Source organism: Gopherus evgoodei, chromosome 2 (genome assembly GCF_007399415.2).
Source record: "Gopherus evgoodei ecotype Sinaloan lineage chromosome 2, rGopEvg1_v1.p, whole genome shotgun sequence".
Lineage (NCBI taxonomy): Eukaryota > Metazoa > Chordata > Testudines > Testudinidae > Gopherus > Gopherus evgoodei.
The window spans coordinates 11,358,457-11,381,663 of NC_044323.1; the positions used below are offsets into that span (position 1 = coordinate 11,358,457).

The following is a 23,207-nucleotide window of genomic DNA, read 5'->3' on the forward strand; positions in this document are numbered from 1 at the left end:
TCACTATTGCATGTGAAGTGTGGATAGTAATTAGTGGGTTACAAAGTACATGCTTGAAAATTAAAAACATATTTCATTAGGCTGACATGAGCATGGAGCATGCAACAACATTTCATGTTGTCTTAGCTGATAATTTTTTTGAGTCACATTGAGTTTAAACATTAACTTCAGCCCGTGTTAAAAAAGCTAACGTGCTACACTCCAGCATTAGACAAGCAAACAATGACAAACTTTGGAGATATTATCAACGCTATAGGAGATTTGGGGCCATTTCAAAAATGGCTGGTGCTGATGCTCAGCCTTGCAAACTTTCTAACGGCTTTTCCCATGTTTGGCCAAGTGTTCATGGTTCTGGATGTGCCTCATCACTGTAAGACAAGCTGGATCTATGCCATTAGCCCAAACCTGACTGAGGAACAGCTGCTGAACCTAACTATCCCTAGGAACACACAGGGATCTTATGAAGAATGCCTTATGTACACTCCTGTGAATTGGGATATTGACTCCGTCGTAGAATACGGCCTTAATGTAACTAAGAAGTGCCAGGAGGGGTGGGTCTATTCTTCAGAACAAACCCCAACGTTGGTGACTCAGGTTTGTAACTGCATTTCGAGCTTATATTTATTGCTAAGGATCATGCTGATTTGAAAGTGTACACGCACCCTGGGGATTGTCTCCACATAATGGATATGTTGGATTTTAAATCAATTTAAACCAGCCCAATCGTGTGGATGCACATAGATTGCTTTACACCTGAATTATATCGATTGAGCTTAGTCTGGTCATTTAAATGCCAATTTTTTGTTAAATGAATGCAGCTATTAGGTGTAGAGCAGCCATTAGTGTTTGCAGTTTGCTAGCAGCCAGGCAGAAAGGAGAGAGGAAGCATTGTTCAGTGGTTAGAATACTTCTAGCCCATGGGGGATCTAGCTACAGTTCCTCCTCTACTGCAAACATCTGGTCTGACCCAATGCAAGGCACTTAGGGTGCATCTACACTGCAAATGAAAGTGTAATTGTAGCACAGGTAAGCATGTCTGCACTAGCTTTAGTCTAACTAGTGCATGTAGCAGTGGTAGTGGTGGTATGGACTAGGAGCTCCAGTACAAGACTATGGGGGAACCTGGATAGGTACCCGGGTTGCTGTGGGTCCATGCCACCACATCTTCACTTTTATTGTTACCGATGTTAGCTAGATTAAAGCTCTCATGGGCATGGCTGCCCTTGCTACAACTAGACTTTAATTTTCAGTGTAGACGTACTCTATGCCTCAGTTCTCCATCTGCATGTAATGGAACAAAAGCCCATCTCACAGGGGTGTGGTGTGAGGCTACAGCTGTTAAAGCTTGCAAGGTGCTCCGATACCAGGGAGATGGGGCTGTGTAAATGTCATAGATTGATAGATGGAGCTAGTGCTGGTTTTCAGCTTGTCTCTGTTGTCCTTGCACAAATGCCCATTGCAGGAATGAAGCTGTATGTTAATCATGCCTACAATTTCTGCGACACAAACTGTGTCTTCTAGGTTTCTGTTGTTGCTTTTCTTTGTGCAAGGATGTGTAGGAGATCATCAAACTATGTAACTGAAGAATTGGGCTTTACCAAAACAAGAGAGACTAGCCAGAGCTTTGCAAACACTATACCTCTAAGTCCATGCTTTGTCGTCTTTACATATTTTCCTATATTTTCCTAATGATGGCAGCTATGTAACATTTTTCTAATGGAAAGTCCGTTGAGCAATATTTAGAATATTGTATGCTCTGGCTTTCCTTTTCTAACTAAAATGATGAACTTTGCTTTTTTCTGTGACAAAGCAGAAAAGGGAGGAAAGGAAGAAACGGAGAAGCTTAACAATTTTGAACAGAATTTTGGATAAACAAACCATGGGTGCTTTCTGAAATCTTCAAAAAACACCAACCCCAAAACCATTGTTTTTCCAAAATACATGTTGAGGTTGCTTTTGGTTTTTGACCAGCTCTGCTTGTTATCGTGTTAACAAATGCAGGAAGCTCAGGAAAGAGCAACTGAAATGGATCTGGGGGTTGAAGATGTCGAGGGAGAGTCAAAAAGGAAAAAGACAGAAAGAGTGCCTCCCTGAAGGGATCTAATACCAAGAAGGGATAGGAACTATTTACCATGGCACTTATTGTAGCAGTGTAATGAGGGGTATTGGGATGAATTTATGGAAGGCTGAATATTGGGAAAAGCTTTGTGACAATTAGAACCCCTGTGATGAGAGAGTTTCTCCACAAAGCCTCATTGCTTGGGGTAATCCTGCAGGGAGAGGGACTGAATGGTCAGGTACGTCTGTTCTATTTGGAGTTGTATTACTTACAAACACATCAGAGCCTCTCAGGCAATCCTAGGTGCTGACAGGGGTGGAGCTGTAATAGGTGAATGGTGGTTTTGGCGTTATAGGCCGGGTACCTTAATCTCCGGTTCTCTCTGGGAATGTTTGTGCTGCTAGCACGTCATGAATCCAACCATCAAAATCAAGCCCCTTTAAAATGACACCTACTTTGTTTCCTTCTTTCAGTTTGACCTGGTATGTGACCGAAAAGAGCTAAATGACATCTCCCAATCCATTTACATGCTAGGACTTCTCCTTGGAGCTGTGGTCTTTGGTTCCTTAAGTGACAGGTAAAGAGAGAGAAAATCCACTTGCAGTTACCTGTGCGAAGTCAGCAACATAACCTCATTTTGGGGCGTATTGCATAGAGCCTGGGGGGTACAGGCTGGTGAGGTTATAACACTGGAACCCAGACCCCTAGGCCCTGGCATTGCTGTGCCCTGTAGGTGGGATTTGGCTCTCCTAGAGATGGAGTGCAAGATATAAGCATCAGCCACTGTGCGTGGGGCTGTAGGAGGAGTGAGACAGGAGAGCTGAAGAAGAACTGGGTGGAGGGCTGGATTGGGGAAGTTGGAGTGGAACTCAGGGGTTCTGGATCAGAGCTTGGGAAGCTGTGGGGGTGTGTGGCGGGTATTGGAGTGAAGCTGAAGGGGGCCAAGTGGGGGGGTCTGGGGGAAGGCTTGTGAGGGCCTGAAATGGGGCTGGGGGGAGGATGGATCAGGGAAATGTGGGTCAGGAAGAGAGCTAAAAGGGCCTGGGAGCTGATTGGATTGGGACTGGGGGAGCTTCAGGATAGACTGAAGGAGGCTGGAGATGGTGGTTGACGGGGAGTGATGGGGCATGAAGGATCTAGAGGAAAGCTCGGCATGAGGTGAAGGATGAGAGGGCTGGATTGGGGCTGTGGGGGAGCTAGGTAGGAGGTGGAGACAGGAGATGGTTTGGGGCAATGTAGGGGCTAGGCAGGAGGTGGGGGATGGAAGGGCTTGGGAATGGGGGGGCTAGTCAGGAGGTGGGGGTGGGAGGGCTAGACTGGGACTGGGCGGGCTAGGCAGGAGGTGAGGGACAGGAGGACAGGATTGGGTCTGTGGGGGATGGAAGGGCTAGACTGGGACTTGAGGGGTAGGTAGGAGGTGAGGGACAGGAGGGCAGGACTGGGGCTGTGGGGGATGGGAGGGCTAGATTGGGACTTGGGGGGTAGGCAGAAGGTGGGGGACAAGAGGGATGGGTTGGGGCTGTGGGGGAGCTAGGCAGAAGGTGGGGGATGGGAGGGCTGGATTGTGGCTTTGGAGGAGCTAGGTGGGGTGGATTGGGGCTAGGCAGGAGATGGGGGATGGGAGTGTGACGTTCCCCTCTGGTGTTATCTGGACTGCTGATCTGAGAGGTCACTCCAGTCCTTGACTCTGGGAGCCAGGCTTACCCTGCTCTGCTGTGAGACCCCCCACTCCTGGGCTGTTCACACACAGCCTCTGGCATGTATGCTGCTCCCAGCTACTTGCAAGCGAATGACACTAGCCAATATCTCAGGTCCCAGAAACAATCCTAGGAACCTCCATCTTGCACTGTCCAGTTATGCCTACTGGATGCTGCAAGCTTATGAAAGTTTGTCAATTTAACAAAGAAATTGATATGTGCCAGGCTTGTTGTCCAAGGGGAGTCTCTGCAAACCAAACACACTGCTTCAGCTAGAATAAACAAACAGATTTACTAACTGTAAAGGTAGATTTAAGTGATTATAAGTCAAAGCATAAGAAGTCAGAATTGGTCAAATAAAATAAAAGCAAAATGCATTCTGAGCTGATCTAAACACTTTCAGTGTCCTTAAAAACTTAGATGCTTCTCACCACAGGCTGGCTCTTCAGTCAGGCTCTCCTCTTTGATCAGCATTTCAATCGGGTGGTGGTGGTGGTGTCTGTAGATGTAGGTGGAAGAGAAAGAGCATGGCAAAATGGCTCTCCCTTTTATCATGTCCTTTCTCTCCTCCTGGCTTTGCCTCCCCCCGTTAGTCAGGTGAGCATTACCTCATTGCAGTCCCAAATTCCCCAAAGGAAGGGGGTGACTCCCTCGAGGGTCTAACAGACTTTTGTTGCTGCCTAAGCCAGTGTCCACTGTTCCTGTGAGGCTGGGATGGGTTTGTCCCATCCATGCTCTAATGAGGTGTGAACTGCCTCTCTGTTCTTGGAGAGTTTTTGCATAGGCTTGCTTTAAGCCCCGAGGATACATATTCAGCCTCATAACTATATACATGAAATTATAACCCGTAACCTCACTGCAAAATTATTGTACCAATTAGTATAACATCACTATAACAACCATGCTCAAAAGTCCTGTGGCACCTTATAGACTAACAGACGTTTTGGAGCATGAGCTTTCGTGGGTGAATACCCACTTCATCGGATGCACCATGCTCAGTGCATTGTGAGCCTTCCGAAGACACCCAACGTGACAAACTTTGCACTGAATACCACACCATCATTTCATAAAGATGAACATGACGGTGTTGGGTGTTCCCCCAAGGTACGGAGTGTCACAGGGAGGGCTGAATTGGAGCCGTGGAGGAACTATGCAGGATTGGGTGGATGGGAGGGTTGGATTGGGTCTGTGGAGGGGGGGAGTCTAAGCAGGAGGTGGAGGACAGGAGGGCTGGACTGGGGCTGTGGAGGAGCTGGGCAGGAGGTGAGGGGTGGGAGGGCTGGACTGGGGCCGTGGGGGAGCTAGGCAAGTGGTGGGGGGTGGGAGGGCTGGATTGGGGCTGTGGGGGAGCTAGGTGGGGGATGGGAGGGCTGGACTGGGACCATGGGGTTGCTAGGCAGGTAGTAGGGGATGTGAGGGATGGATTGGGGCTCTGGTGAAGGCAGGCAGGAGATAGGGGATGAGAGGGCTGGATTGTGGTGTGGGGAAGCTAAGCAGGATTGGGGTGATGGGAGGGCTGGATCAGGGCTGTGGGGGAGCTAGGCAGGAAGTGGGGGATAGGATGGATGGATTGGGGCCATTCGAGAGTTAGGCAGGAAGTGGGGGATGGGATGGATGGATTGGAGAGGTGGGGGATCTAGGCAGGAGGTGGGGGATGGGAGAGCTGGATTGGGCTGTGGAGAGATCTGCAGGAATGGGGGAAGCTGGAATGAGGTGGATTTCAGAAATGGAAATGGAGCCCCTAACCTATTCTTGCACCAGTGCTCTGTGGGATCTTGCTTTGTCACTGCTGGGGGAGGGCATTGTCTGAATTTCTTCCTACCCCAGCCCTAGCCACGTCAATCTCACTGGTCTCCTCACAATTTCCTGCTGCCCACTCTTCCTCAACCCCTTTCTTCTACTTGTGTTCCCATCCTCCCTAAAGCAGGCAAAGTGCTCACTGCTCTGGCACTTTCTTATGTTTAGAATGGGCTTCAGAACCTACCATAAGTTTTATTATTATTTACTGCTGAAGGTGCACTGTGCCGTAAAAATAAAAATCTGCCCCTGCCCTAAAGAGTTTAACTTCTCTAAGACAGGAGGATGCAGAGGGTAACTCAGAAGTGGGATGAACTGAACATGTGTCTGATGGAGAGGATGGTGTTGTAAATATAAACTATACATTATTCTCCCCATTTTATAGATGGAGAAACTGAGGCACAGACTGGTGAAGTGACTTGCCCAGGTCCTCCTGTCACAGAGTCAGGAATAGAACGTAGGGCTCCTGACTGCCAGTCCAATGCTCTGTCCCCCAGGCCCCACTGCCTCAAGTTTTGGGTGACCGGCTTGACACACCTTAAAGAGGCCTTTTAAAGGTGTCCCACTTTAGGCACCCAAAATCACTTGTCACTTCTGATAATCTTGGCCAGAACTCGGATGTTGCAGCAATCCCATTTTAACTATATTAACTATTTCTGCACTATATCAACCAACTAGTGTATCCAGCCAAGTTCTTACACTGATGACTATCACTACAGTATCCAGGTGCCTTAGCTGCTGTATTAGGAGTGAAAGCTGACAGTAGCCTCAGAGATTTACAAAAATGTTTCCTCCCCTAGGATTGGGCGGCGTCCCATCATTTTGCTTTCCATGCTTGTAATGGGGACATTTGGTGTTGGAGCAGCTTTTGTGCCAAATTTCTATGTCTACGTCATCTTGAGATGTCTTGTGGGTGCTGCTGTATCTGGAATCTTCATAGGCGTCCTGGCTTTAGGTAAGACTCCCTCACTGCTAGAGATGTTTTAGCTACACAGTATAAGTGCTCTGACAAATGGCAATGAAAAGAACCCATGGACAAATGCTCGGCACAATTACATGCTACATGGTTTAAAACAATTTACTACCAAATTAATGTTGCTTGAAATACAGTGAGCCTGATCTTCCTCTCACCCTGGTGTAAATCAGGAGTAATCACATTAAAATCAGGAGAGTGACACCAGTGAAGGAAAGAGGAGAATCTGGTCTGGGTATTTACATAGTTGGTGGGAGGTGGGCAGAAAGCATAGGATCTTTTAGTTGGAGAATGTGAAATGTTGGTTTATTTGTGCTCGGTTTGTCATTAGTTATCTCCAGTGGTGCAAGTAGAAATAATTTCTTGCTGGTACTGCACTCATGGGAGGGACACAAGTGGGGGCCCGTGTCCTCCCCAAGTGACTCTCCATGTGACTCCTTCCCACCCCGCCCCAGCCTGGGGCCCCCATGTTCTCCCCATCCCCTCCGACACCCTCCCTTACCTGTCTAAAATTTTACAACTGCATCTATTAAACAGATTCTCTATCTCTCACCAGTACTGGAATTATTATTATTATTATTTATACTCATTTTACAGATGTGTAAACTGAGGCCCAGAGATTATGGCAGAAATTTTCAAACATGACCAGAGAATCTTGAGTGCCTAACAAGTGTCAACTTAAAGAGGTCCAAGTTTCAAAAAGTGCTGAGCACACAGCTTCTGAAAATCAGACCCCTTTAAAATGACTCTGAACATTCAGAAATGGAAGCCCCTAAAGTCACTAGGCAATTTTTGAAAGCCTGGGTGTATGTGACTTATCTAAGGTCACCCAGTGGCCAAATCCCAGAGTACTTATTCCAGCTACTAGATAACATTCCCCAAATGAAAGTGGATCTAGTTTGGAATAGAAAAAAAATCCTTTAAATGGTGCTGAATCATTAGGATTCTCAGCAGTTCAATCTGTGTTAATGTCTCTAGGTACTGAATGGGTTGGAGTCCCCTACCGGTCACATCCAGTAATTATTACCCAGTGCTGCTTTTCCATTGGACAGATGGTTTTGGCTGGCTTAGCTTATGGCGTTCGCAACTGGAGATTGCTGCAGATTGCTGGATCTGCCCCTGTATTTTGCCTTTTCTTTTACATATGGTAAGCATGCATTTGCCAGAGAGATTTTCTCAAGCATTGCAGTGTTGTTTGTGATCCAGGTTATACACGGGCTTTACAGAATGGATTCATATACACATTGCAGGGTTGGTCCTTCCCAATATAACCCATATCTTGTAAAGGTTTATACATAGTTAATAGGATCTGCTGGGCCCCCAGCATTTTTGGCTGTCAGGCCACTTTTATGTAGGTGCCTAACTTTAGGCCCCAAGATTTGAAAATCTTGGCACTACAGTAACGTTATTTCTATTGAAACAAAACAACCCATATACACACAACCAAGCCATAGTGCCTCAGAAGAATTACATCTCCTGTAGTAAACACACGTCGTCAAATATATTTTACTGCTATGGAAGATGCATCAAGTGGATGAAGTTAAGTGGGTAACTGGGGTTTTGATAGCAAAGAACTCTTTGGAATTCACATGCTTTGTAGGGTCCTTCCAGAATCTGCTCGGTGGCTCATGACAAAAGAGAAGGTAAAGGAAGCCAAAAACCTACTTCAAAAGGCAGCATCTGTGAATAGACGGACCATCCCTCCAGAACTGCTTGAACAGGTAATAAATCCTGAGACAGGGAGCTTTTCAGGCCTTATTTTTCAGTGTTATAGACCATAAAAACGGTTTTTTTGGTAAGCAACTCTTGGGTGAATTTCTCTTTGTCTTCTAGCAAACAACCCAAGATACAGGGGGGAGATTTTCAAAAGCACCTAATGGATTTAGGTGCACATGTCTCAAGCCAGTGGGACTGCTATGTCTAAATTCCTTAAGAATTTTTTTAAATCTCCCTCTAGAAACAGAATTATCCGAATATTCTCACATCTCATATGAACAAACAATCCTCACTTGTGAAGTCATCTTATCATCTTGTGCTTAGAGAAGCCCCTAATATTTTCTCCTGTTTACCAAAAGTGGGGAAGAGAACTTCAGAGGTTGTGTTCATATGATGTGTCATTTGTAGATGCTCCATAAGGGTGTGACTGCACTGTCCCTTAAAAGTCCTGCAAGTCATTTCTCCTGGGTGAAATTTTGGCCAAAAAATTAAAAATTCTGTGCACAATACTTTAAAATTGTACAAAATTCTGCTTATTTTGTCAAAATAACACTATATAATCACACCTCTTTCAGCAAATATGTCTGTAACAATACAAAGAACAAAAAACATTCTCCCAGGAATAGAATGTTAAAGGAACTCCTACAACTCAGTTTCTGTTTGTCTGTTATGCTTTTGTTGGGTGTGTCAGTCTGGGTGTGTCACATGCGCCACATGGTCACATCTTGGGGGAAAACTCATCCCTTCTGGTCGCAGACAACTGCACCCCTTACCTCCCAGAGTCCAGCCACGCTCCACCACAGCCCAGACACCCACACCCACTACACTCCAGAGCCAAGCTGCAGGACGCCCTCCCCAACAGACAATCACGTCCCTCCCCGCCAGGGATCCAGAGAGTACGGAGTTTCGTGCATGTTGCCTCCTTCCTTCAGGTCATGCTGGGAAGTGCAGCTTCCTGGAAACCTCCAGCTCCTCCTTCCCCTGTGTCCCCACAGTGCCCTGTATTTGCGAGCTGGAGAGCCAGACTCTATTGGGTCCAGCAACCCCCAGAGCAGCCAAAAGCTCTGCAGCACCAACTGTTGCGGGGGGAATGAAATTCTGAGCAGAACATTAATTCTGTGCCAATTCTACATTGCACAGTGATGCAGAATTCCCCCAGGAGTAAAGTAATCGAAACTTGCAAGTCCCTTCCATTGCACTTGGCAAAAATTTCATGGCTGGCCGTGTTGAACCCCATGGCCACCAGCCAAACCATGCATGTGTGATATCAAAGGACCCAAGACCTTCCTTTGAAACAACAGAAAGGAACAGTCAATAAAATTGCAATTGCTGATTCATATCATTTTGCCGGAGGTAGAACTGTGTCAATTTTTATTCCTTTATTGATTTTAGCCCCTCAGAGAATGTAACTTATATGTTGTATTTTCCTTCATGTTACTGTTTCAGTAGCACCAAGAAGCTCAGATTAAGATCAGGCCCTGTTCTGCTAGGTGCTGTCCAAGCACATGGGCCCTCCCCCAAAGAGCTTACTATCTAATAAAACAAATCCCATGCTGAAGGAGTGGAATAGGGATACAAATGTACAAGTTTTATATGCATATATTCATAGCCCGTTGGTTAGTGTCAGCACGCTGTGACCAATCCACAGAGAATATGAACCTGTCACATGAGCAGGTAAAGAGGCTGGATCTTTAGTTTGAGCTGTAGTGGCTCGTGCTTTTAGTTCTGGAGGCCTCAAGTTCAATTCCTTGTGTTGGCCAAATGGGGGTGCGGGCTTTATACCCACATTCACACTTTGTTTTGATTATTGTAAATAAAGGGAATGTTAGCTATCCCCACCTGGCCTTCAAGACATCAGTGACTGAATGATTCCATATAGGCGCCATGGCAGAGCTGGGTCTTAATGAGGAGAGGGAGTGGACTTTGCAGACCAATCCAAGGAGGGCATTCTATGCCAGGGCACAGTATGGAGATGTACGCGAAAGATGAACTTTTCCGTAACCTGCCCCAGCACTTTTACATTTTAATCCTAAATGTAAGAAGGATTTTTAACTTCTCCCAAATTCAAAACTGTCATTGTATTTATATCACCTGATTTTATTTTGGGTATGAGCCGACATGGTCCCACTAGTGTGCAGCTGTGTGACTTTGCCATTTGCTGGGTACAGCGTTAAGCTTGGTCAGATGCACAGGACTGTTGCCCTCTAGTGGTCGGCCTATAAAGGATGAAATCCTCAATCACAAGCGACGGCTAATGGAAGGAATTGACCTTTAGCTCATAGGATTGAAGGCTATGTTTCTGAAATCCTGGATTCTGTCCTTGGATCAGGAAGTGCACAGTTCAGCTGGGCCTGCAGTGCCTATTTGTGCCCATGAGTTTGTTGCAACTCCAGCCGATGATTAATAATGATAATTTGAATGATGCAGATATAGCACATAAATCTTACATGGGTCAGTGTTGCAGGTGGACACAAAACCTGTGCTGGACACAGTCTAACAAAAATAAAGGAGCAAGAAAGGCCAGGCAGGTTTCTGATGGGACCCTGCTTGCCAGGCAGGTTTTGACACCAGCCTGGTTTCCTGCCAATTTGCCTGCCTGGCTCTTTGGCAGCCTGCCAAGCACAATGCCATAGAATGGGGACTTCCAGGGTCTTTGGCTCTTGGGCAGCACATCAGGCTGGCTGATGATGAATGAGAGCTTCTAGGTTTGCAGCTCTTTGGCAGCCCCAAAGCCTTGGGAGACCTGGCTCCTAGGCGCTGGGCAGCTTGGACAGCTGGGAAACAATTAAAAAAGATCAAAATGAAAATGTTGTTTTGGGATTCCTGATCCACAGGAGATTCTGAAATTGCAGTATTCATTCCATTTCAAACTATTTTTTTTTGTTGTTGAAATTTTGGAACTTACCATGGAACGGTCATTCCAGCTTCCAGCTGGCTCTACTCAAGGCTGTATATTGTAGAAAGCAGATCAGGGAAAAGGACAGCATTTTAGCACATTCTTGGGCTCTCGCTATCCTGTGGTCCATCTATGGTGTCCAAACATGTTGTACATAGACTCTCAAGCCATACAATGATTCTTCAGATGTTTGCTCAAATGCCACAAAATTTGTTGGATATTTCAGTGCTTCTTCTCTTTATCGCATTGCAAAAAAACAAACAAAAACCAAAGCCAAACACCAAACGCAACATTTCTACCACATTTTCCCAAAATTGACTTGTCAGAAAATGTTCTTCGTGACCGAAACATTGCAATTGGAAAAACAGACTTTGGTCATGTAAATCCAGCATGTCGGGTACTGCAGTGCTCTCTACCTTTCATAACCAGAATACTTTTTGGGTCCCATCCACTTCCCTGATATTGGTGAAAGTCTTCAGTATGAATTGGATCAGGCCATTGGTTTCTGTTTCATGTCTTGACCCTTTTGCCTTGTGAATTTTGAAGCTGACGCTTGAGAAGAAGGTTAAGTCTGGAAATATTCTGGATCTCTTCCTGAAGAAGCGCCTGAGGAAAGTGACTTTAGTTATGGCTTATGCCTGGTAAGTTGTCCAAACATTACTCTATTTTTATAACAGTGTAATGGTCCGCACTTGGGGTATGGTAGGGAAGCGTGCCCTAGTGGTTAAGGCTGCACTCCATGATTGGCCGGACGGTTGTGGGGAGCAGATTACCAGTGTCCAGGATCCGCAGGCAGGGCAAGAGAGGTACTTCCCTCTGATTGTTTCTGTGGTGGGTCCTCCCTTTCCTCAGGGAGGGTCCCTTTGGGCAGCTGTGTCAGAGACCTCAGGCTTCCCTTTGCTCTGCACTACTGGAGCTGTGGCTACAGGTCTGCTCTCTTCTCGCACTGTGGCCCAAATGAGCTGTTTCTCTGTCTTTTAATTGCTCCAGCAGATGGAGCATTTGCTGCAGGTGTGGCAGGGTGGGGCTGACAGGGCCCAAAATAATCCTTTAACCCCTTGTTGCTCAGTGTGGGGTTTGTATACCTCATCACAAACAGCTATTTAAAAAACTAAGGGATTTTTGTGTGTGCAGATTTGGTCCATGGAAATTTTGTAGTCACTTAATGAGCTTTCATCTGACCCTACTCACCTTGTGAGATCTCCCAAGATCACAGCCCAAACCTATACAGCTGTAGCAATGATAAATTAAACTTGCCAGTGCAGATGTGACTAGTGGGTATTTCTCATCCCTATGGAAACTAGAATCCTCTAGGCTAACCACACTCAGAGATGAATACACTCTGCTCTGCTTTGCTTTCAGGTTTGTGAACAGCCTGGTGTACTATGGCCTCAGCCTTAATGTTGGGAGTTTTGGCTTGGACATTTACCTGACGCAGCTTGTGTTCGGGGCTGTTGAAATACCAGCTCGCTTTGCTTGTATCTTCCTGCTGCAGTGGTTTGGGAGGAAGAAATGCCAGGGCTGCTTTCTGCTCCTGGGCGGAGCCACGTGTCTCATCATCACCTGCATCCCAAAAGGTACACAGCAAGTCCCTGGAGTGCAGCCCAACCCACCTGGTACCTGGATCAGTCGAGTCCCAGACACTTTCCTTTTGTACTCCATTTTCTGTCCTTCCATAGCTCAGCTGACTGGGGCCCTCTCTATTGACTCCTAACACTTGCTTTCAGTGCCTGAGCCACCTTTTCTGGAGATGGCACCTGACTGGCCAATGATAAGCTGAATTTTCTCAGTGTTACTTTTTCCTCCCTCTGGCTCTTTAAAATTCCCCCTTCCTTGCAAGCAAGCGCCATTGAACAACATTGTGTTCCTGCTTCATCCTTAAGCAATGCTTGGGGTTCATTGCATAGCCAGAGATTTCAGTAGCGAAAAACAGTTGCCTGGGTAGATTAGACAATCTGAATTCCCCTGGGCTAGTTACCTGTCAGGGTTTTTCAAATAAAGGACATTCAAGGAAAGATTTTCAAAGGCACAATGGCAGTTTTGCACACTGCTCCTTCTGAAAGTTAACTGGAAGTGAGAGCATCTAATTCTCATGTGTACCTTTTGAAAATCCCCTTCTGAAGTATCAAGTATCATCATAAATTCAATCCTGGAGCAACTCTGTTGAAGTCAGCTGTAGGCGGAACTTGATTGATTGCACTAGTGTGAGTCACTGCACCTCTCTGTCCAGCTTCTAGAAAGTCTACAGCATAAATTATCTTAAGTAACTGTCTCAGGGAACTGCTGCAACTGATCATCTAATAAAGGTTTGCCTTTAATTGGCAGTTGGCTGACGTTGCACTGGAAATACTTAGTCCTAATACTTAGTCCTGCCATGAGTGCAGGGGACCGGACTAGATGACCTCTCGAGGGCCCTTTCACTCCTATGTGTCCATGAAACCTTGGGGATTCTGTAAAATGTGGCTCTGATCTGGCAAGTGACTGTGTACAACTGATTCCTTCTTAACCCATGGATCAGCTCCCTGGGTGCATCTCAAGTTGTATTTACTGACTTCAGTTCCCAAACTGAAATTTCATAGCTGTTAGCTCTGCCGATCCAGCTTGGCTGTGGGAGCTGGATTCTAATCTGACTCATAAATCATCTATGGAATTACAAACATTTTATTGAAGGGTCAAATTCTACCCTTCGCTTCACAGATGTCACCAAGGGCCTAATCTGAAGGTAGTGGAGCTGGACAGGTGCCATCGAGGGAGCAACATGAAGGCAGTGGGGGTTACACAGGAGTAAATGAGTACATATAATCTTAAGGCAACAGGGCTACACAAGTGTAATTGAGGGTATAATCTGGTCTGTGGCACCTTTGATTAATGCTTATGATGATCAGAAGGAAAAAAGCTCAGTTTACCTTTCCAAATCCAGGGTGAGTTTGTAGGGCTGGCAGTTAGGGCAAAGGTCTTTGCACTTGGTACACTGAGTGCATTTGATCAGTGAGGTACAATAAAGGTGGAGATGCCATGTGTACAGAGTCACTTTTCAGAGCAGAACCGTCCTTTGTTCCTGGTTAGGGTGATGCCCATTGGAGGTGGGCTCCTTAGTGGAGCTCTCACCGTATTCTGTACATGTATAATAGCTTTTCTTCCTGGCAGGTGCATGTGGAGCTGCACAAACTGAGCTAACCTCCCATATGAGCTTTGTATAAAATCATCTCCTTTTGCCACTAGATTTGCCGGTGGTGGTCACGACACTGGCGGTGATAGGGAAGTTTGCCATCGCGGCCTCTTTTTCTATCTCCTATGTGTATTCTGCAGAGCTGTTCCCCACCATCATCAGGTGAGGTGTCCTTGCTTTTCATGCTGCCTTAGCCCCGGAACTGGGTTTAATACAAGCTTTTAATATGGTAATGGAGGATTTGGATATAGGCCTGCTGAAAGAGTAACCTTTTCTTCAATAGATCATTGTGATCAGAAGCTCTGTCCACATTTACAGGTCCTGTACAGCAATTCCGGCCTGTTTCCCAACTCTAGAACAGACAAGGGTCAATGGCCAGGTTTTGATATACAAGTTAATGTGAGAGATGTTGTCCTTGTTAAGGCTCTGGAGCAATGGTTTTGGATTGAGATACGATACCAGACTGGGTGATCACATGCATCCTTTACTGCCTGAGAGACAACATGGCCTAGTAACATGGGGACTGGGCTGGCTATTTTCCTTAAAATCAGAATCCACTTGGTGCTTTTTTCTTCCCTTTACCCACGAGTGGTTTATGTTTCATCAATTACTTTTTTTTTTGGCAAATGCCTTTCTTTGGCCACTAATATGCCCTGTTCCTAAAGTTACTAATTTTTAGCTGAAAGGTCAATAATCAATTACATGTGGTGATCAAGAATTCACTGAATGAGGACCTGTGGTTGTTTTTAAGCAATTTTCTCCAAACATTGGAGCCCCATCTATGCTACAGCTTTTTCTAATGGTAATGAAAAGATGGGAGATTTCCCCCAAAATTATAAAGGCTAAAGATCCTAAGTTCTCCTCTAGCACTACCTACACTTGTGGAAGGTGAGGTGCTGATCAAGGCTTGAACTGTGATTTTTCCCAAACTATCGACTAGAACAAGGATCTACACCCCTGGAGACATCCTCATAAGCAAAGACTTTCTTCTAATGCATGCTGTTTACACCTTCCATGTTTTGCTCTCTTACTAGGCAGACTGGTGTGGGGTTGTGTTCAATGTCATCCAGAGTGGGTGGCATCATCTCCCCTCTGATTGGTCTATTGGACAAGTACCATCCTGCTATTCCCATGGTGATATTTGGAAGCACTCCAGTGACTGCAGGAATCCTCTGCTTCTTGCTTCCAGAGACGTGTGGCAAAGAGCTTCAGGATCACACGGAGGAAGCTAAGGAGAGCCAGTGGTGAGTCCTCAGAACATGTCTGCAGATGTTCCTATGTCCCTCATCTTTTCACTCATGGCTAAATGGCACTGGTGGGGTCTGTTGCTTCCCTCTTTGATGCTCTTCAAAGCGGTGCTGAGGCCTGACTTGTAGCTCATGAAAAACTTTGCAATGCACAAAGTGTTTGAGCATTGAGGTGGAACAAGGAGCTGTCCCCAACTGAGCTGCCAGCTCTTTCAAACCCATCAGTGAATGAAATGCACCACTCGGTCACCTCCCACCTGCACTGTCAGTCTTCAAGCCGGCAGCTTGACAAGATCTAATGCTGAAGGGAAGAGACTAAACAATGTGACTGTGGGGATCAGAGAGGGAGTCAGGGGTGTGGAAAATGGGGGGACTATCCACTAGGGAAATACCAGTCCCCAGCTGCTTAACTTCCTAGGTTTTGGAGGAACCCCTGGGGCCCCAGTGCCAGAACCGGACTGGGACTTTTGCTTGAAGCAAGTCTTGATCGACCCTGTCAGGAATTTACCCCGATTCTGTCATGTTCTTCTGTACCAGATATGGACTGGTCAGGGAGCTTCCTCTTACATACCAGATGTGTTCATCATAAGATTTATTAATGCTCTGCCACGTATGGCTAAAGTTAACTTTGAATAAGGTATTTTGCACACAGTACCACCTAGTGGCTGAACAGCATTCCATTACAGCTCCCCTTTTAGTTCTACATTTCTAACATATACGAAATATAGTAAAAGCTTTGTTATCCGACATGTTGGAGGTATGGGGCCAGGGTGCTGGTTAGTCAATAATTCCAGTTGACTAAGAGTTATACTTACAAATGGAATACCAATTTTCAGAGAATTTGAATATAATAAAATGAATAAAGTATAAAATAGTAGACAGGCACAGACCAATTCAGAAGTACTGCACTGCAGAGAGGTTGGTTTCTTGAAGCACTTAGGTGTGTACAGGTTATCTTATGATGCTACGTATCACTATGGGCAGCGCATGGCGTACACCCAGATCACTAAACGTACACTTGACACTACAACTATATTGAACATAATTTAGTCTTTGATTCAGAAGGCCCTTCAGGATCTTGCAGTGCCTCAGGGTCATCATTATCAACATCAATTATCACTGTAGATCTAGGCAGTGTAGGAGATTGGGTTGAATCTGTAACGACCCTATGACACACCCTGGAAGCTGCTTTTTTGAATAAATCCCTGATATTAGCTCACTGACATGTCTTTTGCCTAAAAGTAGAGTGCAGAATGTGCAATTGCATAACCTCCTGGGCAGTATACTAGTCCCAGTTACTAGACTGAAGATTTGTATTGGGAGATATCAGAAATGCCGGTTAATAGAGCTTTCCGATTGATAAAGTGCCAGATAATACAGCTTTTACTGTATAAACCATCACACTGTCTTTGAAGTTCAGTGTCTCTGAATTGTACTGGTTTTCTAATTACATGACCCAAATGCGTAACAACTTGGTCATCTGGTTGTCCATCAGTTGAACTGGCTGTGGTTGGTCTGGAATTTGAGTCATTGTTGCCTTGTTCTGCATCCACAATCTGTAGAGTTTTTGCTGTGTTGATTGATCTTCCTGAGGAATAATTTGTAGTCTTTGACAGTTTCTGTTGAACTCTTCACTGTCAGTCTCAATCACATATGATCTGGGCGCTGAATTCTTTTTCTTTATGCCAAACTGGAGATGTCCAATTTGACATGAACTCAGTCACTAGGTTCTAGACACTTAACTGCTGACCAGGATGTGGGCAGTCATGCCTAGTGGTGAAAGCAAGAGTCCAGCCTACTGGTTGGAACTGGATCCAGAGTGGGTGGAATCCAGGAAAGAAGTTGAGGGCCAGAAGCCAAATGCCAGAGCTGGGAGAAGAGGGGAAGTTAACCAGAGTCATAAGCCAGAAGTGGAACCAGCAATTGGCACCAGAGTGACAGAAGCAGGGGCACTGGAACAGGGGGGACTAGGGAGCAATGGTGCTCCCACTTTTTACCTCCCATAAGGGTGAGTGAAGGGAGGGAAGGAGTGGAGAGGAGTGAACAGGGGGAAGGGTCTTGGGGGGACGGGGCAGTGGAAGGGGGGGCAGGGCCACGGTTTGGATGCCAGTGGCTCCCCCACTTTTAGGGACCTTATGTCATTCTTGGACAGAAGCCAAATGTCAGAACCACAGGATCAACCAGAGTTGTGAGCCAGAGGCAGATCTGGGGGTTAAAGCCAGAGGGAAGCAGGGGCTGGAGCAGAGCTGGAGCAGGACTGAAACGAGCAGGAACTGGAAGCAGGCTGAAGCAAGGACTGGAACAAGGGCAAACACAGCTCTCAGCATGATATGTGTTGAGCAGCAGCTGATCTTCTGTGGGGGCCAGGCTTATAAGCAGGACTGCTCAACCAGCAGCCAATCCGGGGCTATTGCCCCTGAGTTCTAAGGCAATGCAGCTGGGCTTGTTGGTTGCCTAGTAGCACAGTTAGTTAGGGAGCAGGCCAGCAGTTGTTCCTACCTAGTCTGGTTTCTGACAGCACCCTCCTCCCATCACGGTTGCCTCCCAGGAGACCCTGGGCCAGGTTTCATGGGGTAGGCCCAGTGGAAGGTGCACAGGAAGTCCAGGGCCTGGATGTGTTCCACAGGTTCCCATGAAAACTCCTGTGGGCTTCCCAGTCAGATATTAGAGTCATCCCTAGACTTGGAGGGAGTCCAGAATCTGCTGGCCCATGTATTCCTCTTGGCCCTATATGGCTATCGGTGGAGGGGAAGGAGTAGTGCATTGTGGGAAGGGATTCTTGATGAAAAGTTTCAGGAGGAAGATATGGAACATGGGTAGATCTCAAGGGGTTCTGGCAGCTGGAATCAAAAGGTTACCTAGTTAAGTTGTTCAATCATTGCAAATGGCCCCAAGTATTTATGGTCCAATTTTGCAAATGGAGCTCAGGTTTTGCCAAATCTTATCCCCTACTTTGAGATTAGAGGTCAGCTGATGGTGTTGGTTGGTGTGGCACTTGTACGCTGGCCTACTGTCTTCTAATCAGTGCCGAATTCTTGATGTACTTGATGGATGTGTGCAGTGAGGTCAGCAGTGATGGGCATTGGCAAGTCAAGGGGGATTTTGGGGTGATACTGAGAATGGAACCTATAATTTGCAAATAAAGTGGTTTTCTGGATCGTGGCATGCGTGGGATGCGCAGCTGAGGGATGGGAGGCCGGGGCGTTCTCTGGGCGCAAGGGGCTGTGCCATGTTCATGGTGTTGCTCAACAAGGTGGTCATCAGTTCTGAGACATAGGTCGATCAGGTCATCAAGACAGGAAGGGGGCTTGACCTGTGTGGGTTTGTCCGTTATATCATCATTTAATCCAAAACTGATGACGCTGCGTGGAGTCATTCCACACAGCGTCCATGGAAAGGCAATGGAATTTGGCTGCGGATTGGGCAGCTGAATGATGCTCTTTCTGTAGTGTTTGCAGCATGGTTTCAGTGGTTTGGGTGTGGGGGGGGATCACTGAAGATAGGCAATGTGGCCTAAATGAACTGCTCCAACTGGCCCAGGATGGAACTGGACTGTTCCGTGGGTGGGGAGGCCGAGGCTATGGCATCCCCAGTGAGCAGACTACTGATGAGCCCTTATCTGTGGGAATCAATTAGGGTGAAGCAAGAAGAGGAGCCAGCATTGGTTTGGGAAACCTCAGAAATGACCATGATCGCCACTAAATTTGTCTGGGGCCAGGATCTTTGGCTCATGAGGGGCAAGAGCTGGGCTTGCCGGTGAAGGCACCTGGGCTTGTAGGGCCACATTCTGCCCCTGCAGGGTGGACACCTGTGATTGCAAGCTCTGTATGACCCCTACCAGATCTGTCGGGAAAGTGTTGGTCCATGACAGTGAGATGGGTCCTTAGCCTTTGCCCTGGGCTGCTTAAACTGTTGCCAATTGGGTCGTCATGCCTAGTGGTGAAAGTGAGAGTTCAGCGGCCCACCTGTTGGAGCTGGGTCCAGGGTGGGAAGAGTCCAGGAAACAAGCCTATGGTCAGTACTGGATGGACAAAAGCCGAATGCCAGAGCCAGGGGCAGGGGGGTAAACAGGAGTTGTAAGCAAGAGGTGAATCTAAGGATTATTACTGGATAATAGAAGCTGAATGCCAGAGTCAGAGGGCCAACCAGAGTTGTAAGCCAGAGGCAAAGCTGGGGGTCAAAGCCAGAGGGGAGCAGAAGCTGGAGCAGAACTGGAACAAGAAGCAGCAGAGACTGGAAGCAGGCTGAAGCAAGGATTGGAACAAGGGCAAGCGCTGCTGTGGGCATGCTATGCACCGAGCACAGGCTGATCTGCTGTAGAGTCAAGCTTATAAGCAGGACTGCTCAACCAAGAACCAATCAGGGCAGTGGCCACTGCGTTTGAAGACATTTCAGCCGGGCTCCTCGATTGCCTAGCAGGACAGTTAGCAGGCTGGCAGCTGTTTTGGTCCCTGACACCTGGCAGTTCTCTAACAGTGATTTCTGTTGTAAACATGTCTCTCAACTCTTTCTGTCTTTGTATCCAGTTTGGCTACTCTCTTCACATCTGGCTACTTTAGAGAGAGATTCTTTTCCAAACTTAGAACAGCGGCTCTGAGTTGTCTTTCCAGTAACCAGCCTCTGTCTGATGTTTTGCATTCCCCAAATCACAGTTTTGAGCCAATGTATGCAGAGAGCTCCTGTTTTTTGTGCATGTTTTGTTTGTTTTTTTAAACCAACATTTTCTCCTGAAACTTGAGTTCTCTGGTGGAAACATGCTCTTTCATAAACTAGATTTCTGAGGTATAAAGTATGCCTCAAACATAGCCAGAACTCTTTCTTAGTCGTCTTTGTGACTGTCTTCATTAAAGTCAAAGGATTTAAAGATATGCTGTGTACTTCCCCATTGCATAAATTAAAGAAGATACCTGTATATCTCCTGTTTCTTTGCCGAGTTCGGTAGCAACACAAAATCTTGCAAAATATTGTTTCCAGTCTGTCCATTCTGAAGCTTTGTCAAAGCTGAGGTCCTCTGAGGCATTGAAGAGTGGCATGCTGATGAGGTCCTGCAACCTTTGTTGCTGTTTTCCTTCCTGTTTCTGTTTAGTTTACTCTTGACACCATGTCACATTCTTCTGTACCAGATATAGACTATCACAGAGCTTGCTTATACACAGCAGAGGTGTTTATTATAAGATCCTTTAATACTCTGCCAGTTTGAAATAAGGTATTTCACACAAAATGCCACGTGGTTATGCTGTGGCTGAACAGTATAACACTGTTAAGCATTCCATTACTCATTCCTTCCTTTAACTGCATGATTGGTCCGGGAACTAGAGGGGGATGCAATATGCATCAGCAACTGCCATGGAGACTAAAACAACTCCTGTGTCAGGAAGCAGGGGCAGCAGCATGGTCAAGTGGGATGTGAGCATGAGGCTTCCTGTTACTGAGCAGAGCAGTGTCTTCTGATGCTGGTAAGAGGGGTTGAGAAGGTGGAGGGGGAGCTGTAATTTTGTTCAGGGAAAGGAGAAGGCATGAAGGGGCTGGGAGGAGCTGAAAAAATATATGTGCTCTCAGTGGTTCAAGGTAAGGCAGCAGCCATGGGGGAAGTGGGATTTGCTCCTGCAGAGTGCTTGGGGTGATTGGAATAGGAACTGGGCTATGGGCTTGTCCACATTTGGAAATTGCCCAGAATAGCTATTTCAGAAAGGCTCTTTGGGTAGAGACTCTGTTCCAGAATAGCATACTGATTATTCTGGAATCAAAGTGGCTTTTATTCTGCTGTCCAGTATCCATATTATTCCAGGCATTCTGGTCAATTTCCCCAAAGAGTTGAGATTAAACACTGCCGTGTTTGGTGCTTCATTTTTATCTGTTAAACAATATCCGGTTGTATGATGACTGGCAGAAATGTTCAGCAGCTTCCACTAGCTCCTCCCCCCCTTCCCCAGGAAAAAGCTCTCTGCCACACAGTCATGTCCCTCCTCTTTATACAGCCACTCCCTGCCTGCTCCCCAGTCCATTAATCAGATAGAATCCCATCTGTTTCTTTTTGTAGTACTCTCAGGAGTTGGTGCCCCTGAGCTGGTGCCATAATCTGGTCAGAGAGAAGTATCATTATCCTCATGTTCTAAATGTTAAACGATTTGCCCAAGGCTACACAGCAAGCCAGTAGCAAAGCTGGAAAAGCTGTTGTGATATTGAAAAGGGTCCTTCTGCTGTATTTAACCATATTCCCTTTCATTAGGGCCAGTGAAAATGGACACTTGAAACTAAAAGATGGCGACCGAGATGTAGGACACACAAGGATCACACGCATTTAGCTGAGCCAGCGAACAGCCATAAGATCCTGAGGAATCAAAGACCACGTAATTTTGTATTGGGAATGAGGTCTGCAAGCCAGCAGTGGACTCATCTTGGTGTTTTATTTACAGTAGTTCCTGGAGCAGAACAGTTGTCTGCCAGCTCGTGTTCTCCTCTTTCCCATTTGCCTTCCCCATGTGCTCCCTCTTAGCATTCCCCAGTAAGTCCCATGGGCCATCCTGATGATCGCTACAAAAGATGATTTTCTCCTGCTGATAATAGCCCACCTTAATGGATTAGTCTTGTTAGAGTTGGTAACACCCATTTTTTCATGTTCTCTGTGTGTATATATATCTTCCTACTGTATTTTCCACTGCATGCAGCTGATGAAGTGGGTTTTAGCCCATGAAAGCTTATGCCCAAATAAATGTGTTAGTCTCCAAGGTGCCATGAGTACTCCTGTTATTTTTGCTTTCCCAAGTATGAGTTTAATTCACCTGCACTCAGCAGGGGCACAACAATGGGAGGGCAGGTCCAAATAAAAAGAATGCTAAGGTGGGGTATGACTCAGAACAGGTTCAGAACTCCTGTAGTAAGAGTTTTCAACTCTAATTCTCTTCTTACTCTGTACTTGCATAAAACCCTGCTGCTTTTATGTAGTTCTCAGTTACCTGAGGGGGAGAAAAATCTAACCAAGTTTTTGCTGCAGAATGGCAAGCCATCAGCCAACATGGTTAATGGGGAGCAATCGTCCTTCAAGTGTCACTTGCTTGGCTGTCAACATGAAAACCTGTGGGGAATCCTTTGAGTTCTGGGGGGATCTGTTTGGAAGCAGGTTTTCACTTTGTAGAGAAGCACCTTATTTAATTTGCCCAACTACAGAGATTATTGAACCTCATGGAGTTGGAGATCTCTCAAGAGAAAATGCTAGACAGACTATCCAGCTCTGGTGGTGCTCTGGGAGATGGTCTGTTCCCTTTCTTATGCTGCACCCATCACTATCATTTCTAATTGCTTGTGATCTTCTTTTGTCATTGCATATGAAGAGAAAACCTGTCCTTTCCCTACACTGCATCTTCACAGGCCACCTTGTTATGCAGATAACTTGCTAGGGATGAAGGCGTAGGGCAGAGGCAGTGCAGCTCTGAGGATATTTGTTTGCAGCACAACTGGTGCATAGGACTTGCAAGAAGACTTCATCTTCCTCCCTCATATTGTCTGCAAAATCACTAATGATGGGACTGTTTTGGGAGACGTGCAGCACAGTTAAAGCATGGTGAAAGCATTTTTACTGTGAGGAGTTTCCTGTTTATTCTGTGGATAAAATCGCTCAGAGGTAGGAGCAGAACCACACCAGGAAGAATAAGT

The 23,207-nt window shown here is 46.2% G+C and overlaps 1 protein-coding gene across 1 annotated transcript; it reads left to right on the forward strand.

Annotated features, from left to right (window-relative positions):
• Positions 1–222: 222 nt before the first annotated feature.
• On the forward strand, positions 223–21,893 carry LOC115644831 (solute carrier family 22 member 13-like). Its single transcript, XM_030549292.1, has 10 exons — positions 223–594; positions 2,533–2,636; positions 6,354–6,508; positions 7,505–7,673; positions 8,127–8,247; positions 11,685–11,779; positions 12,501–12,715; positions 14,361–14,469; positions 15,342–15,551; positions 21,784–21,893. The coding sequence occupies exons 1-10, from the start codon at positions 223–225 to the stop codon at positions 21,857–21,859; spliced, it is 1,626 nt and encodes a 541-aa protein (XP_030405152.1). The 3' UTR covers positions 21,860–21,893.
• Positions 21,894–23,207: the final 1,314 nt, after the last annotated feature.

What these genes read in the sequence shown, in the direction of transcription:
- LOC115644831 (XM_030549292.1), top strand. Translation starts at nt 223, where the DNA reads ATGACAAACTTTGGAGATATTATCAACGCTATAGGAGATTTGGGGCCA. An exon ending in CCCCAACGTTGGTGACTCAG is followed by an intron (nt 595 to 2,532) that starts GTTTGTAACTGC and finishes TCCTTCTTTCAG; the next exon opens with TTTGACCTGGTATGTGACCG. An exon ending in CTGTTCCCCACCATCATCAG is followed by an intron (nt 14,470 to 15,341) that starts GTGAGGTGTCCT and finishes CTCTCTTACTAG; the next exon opens with GCAGACTGGTGTGGGGTTGT.